A 6,374-nucleotide genomic window follows, 5' to 3' on the forward strand; every position below is an offset into this window, starting at 1 on the left:
GGCTCAGTTTTGTTCCGTGCTTCAAGAGTGCCGCTCATTCAAGTGCTGAAATGTATTGCATACAGGATTGCCTGGATTGCTAGAATGTTATATTATTTAAACTGTGAGAAATTGTTGGCCATCCCAATTATTCAAAACAAAAACATATAGGCCACTCCTGTATAAGCGCCACAACGTTTATTTAAATAATATTTATTAAATAAATACCGCAGCGTATTACTCAAGAGCAGGAGCACCATGTTTGGTACGTCACATATACGAGAGCATCATTTACTTGAGATATACTTATTCGGGATAATTTATGATGTCACATCAAAACGTATTCAATATACAATACAAAACATTAAAAATAAATCTAGTTGAGGGGTTAAAAGAACTTAGCAGCAACAGTGGTTGACTCCTTTAAAACAAAGATCTAAACACATAATTTCTGTGAAAACTCAACTGAAAAAAACTATTACTGGTGTGCTTATAAGAATTATAGCTAATTAGCTGCCGCAGATGCGCAAATTTCATCTTCATGTCGGAAGTTCATCATTGCTTGGAGAGCGTGATCTTCCTCTGTCATTTTTTCGTCACCCGATTCATCCTCGTTATCAGAAAACTCAAAGACGTTTTCGGTGCCATAAGCCTGGTTTGTACGTCTTCGTTCCTTGATCAGTTTTTGCACAAGAAACCGCCTCTCGTCGGCCTCACTCTCAGGAGTTGTCTTTACGCACATGTCACAAACTGAGGCTATGAGAAAAGTTGTAATAATGAATCCACAGAATGCAATGGCAGCAATAGCTTCCATATTCCATGGATCGTAGGACGTCTGAAAGTGCACGCACTTTGTTGATATCATGTTAGCACCGCGTGCGCCGCTCAAGCGGTCGTCTGTGTTGCCATTCTCTATGCATACGTTATAATGAGTGAACGATTTCAAATCATCAACCTTGATTCTATCAATTGCATCAGTGGCATTGACACCAATTTCGAGCTCATCGACGGCGACAGGTATCCCGTCTGCTGTAAGTTCATGTGCAACAATCCGGTATGTTGCGAAATCGTCATCAGCGCCATTATCAGTGTCATTTGCGTCTGTTTGTAAGGAACTCAATTTAATATTTGCTGATGATTTCGTGATGTTTTCTGCCACAAGGCTTGCCTTCAACGCATCAATACTGACAGTGAAGACAATTACTGTCAACAAACACCACACTGATAAAATGATCGCTTTCATTGTCCTCTAAAAAAGAAGAACGTTCAACGTTAGTCATAGACACTGTAGAATAGAATTACCACGTTATGCAGTAGATCTAGATCTATGCGGATAATCATTATTCTTAATAATTAGGCCTAAGTTACTGGTTTTGTCTAATTTTATACTTTAATGAAACTAGGCCTCTGCCTAATAATATTTTTAAAACGTGATGCATAAAAGAGAACAGTAGGAATACTTTGAGAAGAGATTCAAATGAACGTGTTCATGTCTCTAAATCTTAGGAGTAACAATTTTTTTGTGAGAACGTTACGACAAAGGCACAAGAGATGTCTGAAATGAGAGATTGTTTTCATTGATAATGTAGTGTTTCTCACTTCATCCTTGATTCGTCCATAAAATAATTATAACTCCATGATTCGTCTATGTTTTATTTCCTTGGGAACCCTCATCTTATTTAATACATAAATAGCCTAGAAAATGTTCAGCCCAAGCTGAGATCAAGGATTGGATGATGTGTTTATCTCCCATTATTACCGGTACATTTTGTAGACTAAAATCTGGTATTATCGAGGTGTCTACAAACTGTTTTTAACTAAGACCTGATGTTCATTCGAGAACGTTTGATGGGCAACCTTTTTTAAAATTTGCAAGGTTAAATGCTCCAGGCTTGATCTGAGGAAATTTATATGTTCATCTCTCCCAGTCAATTGTTTTTGCAACTTCATTGAAATGTTCAAGCCAAACTTGCCAAAGAATGGCAACATATTTATTTTGTTCTTTTATGGGATAAAATGTTAAATCATAAATTTCAGGGCATTTTATCAAACGAACACATTAATCAAACAGAAAAAGGGGCTATGATTATACCGAAGTATAACACGAAGTAAGAAAATCAGGTGACGCTGTTTTAAATGCTGTTTGTCACTAGAATCTCAATATTGATATTGCATTAGCGTATAGACCTATAAATTACGTGCAAATAATAAAATAATATTTCAAAATTATGTAGGCCATTTGGCCAAATACGCCTATTATACATCGATTTGCTCACAGTTATATGATGACAGAAATACCGTACTTAACTAATATTAGGCCTATAATACAGAAATTACGCTTTCTGTTAGCAAGCTATCCCAAAGTAACAGTGAACCTGTACCTGTGCAGTAAAAGAGTTGGTTGATATTGATGCTGTCCACACACCATTATGTGAGGGAATCGTTTTCAGTAGACACTATGAAACAAACACGTACACTTAGGCTTCCATACATTCTAAACATTAGGTCTAATCATGGGAGATAAATGAACCAGACTACTCTGTGAAAAAGGTAAAATTCACTCACCTTTAATATTTACATGTTTCGATAATCTTCTTTGGTATTATAGTGTACATACGTTATAATTCTAATGGGTTTTAACACGTCATAGTGATTTTATAAATCGATATCCGTGATTGCTGTACAGTATTAATTATTACGATGGATCGATAAGTCAGTGACAGATGGCAAGTTGGTGCCAGGTGTACACGATGAAGGCGCTTTTCAAAGTAGCATTCAGCCAATCAAATAAAGTCAATCACGTTTGTAATTCGGCTAAATGGTGGTGCCAAGATTTTAAATAAAAGTAGACTATTAGGAATACAATTTTTTTAAATAAAATATTTCTCTGACTTTACCTTGAGATTCATTGTTGCGTCGCACTTTATAAAGTGTCTCACACTTTGTAGTAACTGTCGCACTTTGTAGGACTAATGAGCTCTCGCACTTTAATAACTGTCTGTCACCAAGGAGGTATGCCTCCCTGGTCACACTAAAAATGAGCTGTCGCACTAATAAACTCTATAGCATAGTTTATAAATTGCGATCCATGTTATATTCTATATATTATTTTATCTTCAGGGGATCGAATTTGATTTTTTTTTTCTCTGTTTCGTATTATATCATCTTTATGTCGATGGAATGGCTTAAACGACACACTACCTTTTCTGTCATACAAAATCATAGACAAATCATGTTTTGCAATGATACGAAAGTTATTCTGTCTTTACAAAACGTGTTTTGTTTTGTAAAAGACAAAACCATGTTTGTACAAAACGTGTTTGTAAAAGACAAAACAATGTTTGTCTGTACAAAACATGTTTTGTAAAGACAAAACCATAGTTTTGTATGGGTGTCTATATAACTAAGATCTAGAAAACTTAGACCTAAGATATCTTAGTTTTCTAGATCTAGAAAACTAAGATATCTTACTTTTCTAGATCTAGAATACTAAGATATCTTAGTTTTCTAGATCTAGAAAACTAAGATTTTTACTGATTTTTAATGATGGGTTGTACCATTATACCATGAGGTATTTTGATTTTAAAGCAGTAAAATAAGGTTATACCATTATCTCAAATTATTTGAATTAATGGAAATTGAAAAAAAGGTTAGATTAATTCATTAGATTGTTCTCTATGGATTGTTAAACATTCTAGATAGTCATTAAGTCATTTGGCCTTGATTACGTACCCTTCTAAAGTCTACATTTTTATAGTAAATTTTGGCATGGGTGAATTTTATCACTGAACGGTCATTCTGTTCCTGTGAGTATTGATTATTGTGGAATGTGACTAAAGTCAGTGCTAAACCTAGGCCTGTGGTGGACCCAAAATAGGTTAACAAACGGGACTTGCAAATAAGACATACTGTTCAGTCCTCAGTCTCTTGGTTAGTCAAGGCGAGTCGGTCATAGGCCTGTCACGCCAAAATTGGTCCGGGCTAAAATCGGTCCGGGGGACCGATTTTGGCCGCTAAAATTTGTCCGGGAGACCGATTTTGGCCGGCCAAAATCAGTCCTCCTTGGATAATATTGGTCCGGCCTGGAGATATTTTGGCTTAGCTAAATCGTTCCGCCTACACCTGCTACAGTGCTACACTATACGAGTTCGTACTCAACCAATTGCAGCACAGTGAGTGCTTATACTTATCGGTCCGCATAGATTTTGAGAGAAAAAGCTTTTTGGTGGGAAATTAAAAATTGAACGACCAATGAAAATGAAGGTGATGGGTTAATTATAATCTTGAGCCTATTTGCATACATCGCCGTATATAAGGCTACAGCAGCTGTATGCGAAGGAATTCATTTGATAGCAGAGGCTCGGTTTGGTTAATACAGTATAAGAAGTAAAAGAAAGATTGTGCTTACTTTTTAGTTTCAGGGTGATGTACACCTTACAAGGAAGCCTAATTATTTGACATTTTAGTAAGTCGATATCCATTAATTAAAGCTGCTAAAAATACGGAAAGAATCATGATCCAACAGCATGGAATATCGTTGTAAACAGTAATTATTCAACACACATTTACCCACCCCCCTCTTCTCTACCAAATATATAACAGGCGCGGATGTGGTGGTTTATTTTTGTCACTGATAAAAAAAATAAAAAATAAAAATAAGATAAAAAGAAATAATTGGTTGCCTAATAATAATACTCGTTTACTACACTTCCAGTTAAACTCCCTCATTCCTTGTTTGTATACTTTAATTGGCGCCGTTCTCTTTGCAGTGCACAGTAGTGCAGCCGCATAAGGTTGGAGTTGAATAGCTTGGTGGTTAAGATGCTTGATTTCCAATCCCAGGGTCCTGGGTTCAATTCCTGTCAGTGTTGCAGGATTTTTTCCCACGACCAAAAACTCCACTCCCTAAATCTCCAATCCATATATATCCTGAGGTGGAACATACTGCCTAACAAGGTGCCTGTGTGTACCCAGGTGTAACAAAGACGCTGTTTCTACATTGGTGGTGGTTAAACTCATCCTGGATGCCTCTTTGTATGTGCGCTCTATAAGCTTAAGTATCATGCATATATTTTAAACCCCTCAAGGATAAATGCATGTATTATCGGGTATACCGTGTTTTGCGGACTTTCCACAAAGACAATCCAAATAAAACAGTGAAACGGTTGTACTATGCAACAATAACCTTTATTTCACTTGATGGCATGAGCAAGATACCGATCGGCACCATTAACATCCAAATCCAACTATAGGTGGCAGCATCAAGAATCGTCATCATTCTCCCACCTACTGGAGTATCCAATACCCAAGTCTACTAATCTTGGTTCAGGCATGGAGGTATTATTGAGAAGGAGATCACTCAGCAACAGTTCCCTTTGACGCGGCAAACCCATGTGTTCCCCGCTTTTGCATCGCGCGCGGGCGTATTACCCTATAATTCACATTTTTTCGTTAGCAACAACTTGGCAACGACATGCATTTATACGCTTCCAGCAGAGCAGTTGTGCAATAATGATTTTAACCCATTAAATATCTTTATAATGAACAGTGTTCCCCTGATTAGATTTTTTCGGACTTTTGGTATGTTATTATTTGTATATTTCAGGAACGGATTCCGTAAAATATTTATGTTAAAATTACTTCTGTGTTCATTATAATTTTGTCTAAAGATTGATTAGTTCTACTATAAAGCTAAGTCAGCGTAAAACTGAAAAATACTCAGATTTTGGATTGATTTTTCGAATAGTTAACCCTCTAAAATTACTTAGTTTATTATAATCCTCAATCATTTATTAATTAATATCTGTTAAAATTAAAATTAGCGAATTTTGGCCAATTTATGGAAATTGAAGTTGAAATATACTATACTTTTAAAGGTCATGTAAATGTTCCATTAAATTCGAAACTTTTTTTGGTGGAAAATATTAATATGTTTGATATTTTATAAGAGATAAGTGTATCAGCTTCGAAATGGAAACGATTGCGCAGCCATAGTGATTGACTGTATGTAGTGCGCATCGAGAAAAGAAGGTGCTCTCCATTTCGCCATGTTCAATTTTTTGGTAAAACTATGCCTGCTGAAAATTTGATGGCGGGGAACACATGGGACTTCAAAGGCATCGCGTAAACGTTCTCCACGCGCTGCGGCAGCTTTGATCTTGGTTCATTTGCATAGCGCTGCGTGAGCGTAGCTTTTTCGAGTGATCTCCTTCTCAATAATACCTCCATGGTTCAGGTCATCAACTATCTATCGTTCAATTACATAAACGTCAAACTGCAAATCAATTCAATATACCAACTTGTCTATGAACATCCAATAGATTACATTTTTGTAGTAGACTTTTGATCCTATATAGCCAATTCCATTTTATAGTGTCTTGTACTTGTAGGGTGGC

The 6,374-nt window shown here is 36.3% G+C and overlaps 1 protein-coding gene across 2 annotated transcripts; it reads right to left on the reverse strand.

Moving 5' to 3' along the window:
• Positions 1 to 6: 6 nt before the first annotated feature.
• Positions 7 to 2,665, reverse strand: LOC117104643. Of its 2 annotated transcripts, none has more exons than XM_033245523.1 (2): positions 2,545 to 2,665; positions 7 to 1,228 (listed from the first exon to the last, which is right to left on the reverse strand). In XM_033245523.1, the coding sequence occupies exon 2, from the start codon at positions 1,220 to 1,222 to the stop codon at positions 485 to 487; it is 738 nt and encodes a 245-aa protein (XP_033101414.1). In that variant the 5' UTR covers positions 1,223 to 1,228; positions 2,545 to 2,665; the 3' UTR covers positions 7 to 484. The 2 variants fall into 2 exon arrangements, with proteins under 2 accessions (XP_033101414.1, XP_033101415.1); XM_033245524.1 differs by lacking the exon at positions 2,545 to 2,665 and adding an exon at positions 2,361 to 2,504.
• Positions 2,666 to 6,374: the final 3,709 nt, after the last annotated feature.

Source organism: Anneissia japonica, unplaced genomic scaffold, assembly GCF_011630105.1.
Source record: "Anneissia japonica isolate Jap-2015-1 unplaced genomic scaffold, ASM1163010v1 scaffold287712_len2945570_cov188, whole genome shotgun sequence".
NCBI classification, from domain to species: Eukaryota; Metazoa; Echinodermata; class Crinoidea; order Comatulida; family Comatulidae; genus Anneissia; species Anneissia japonica.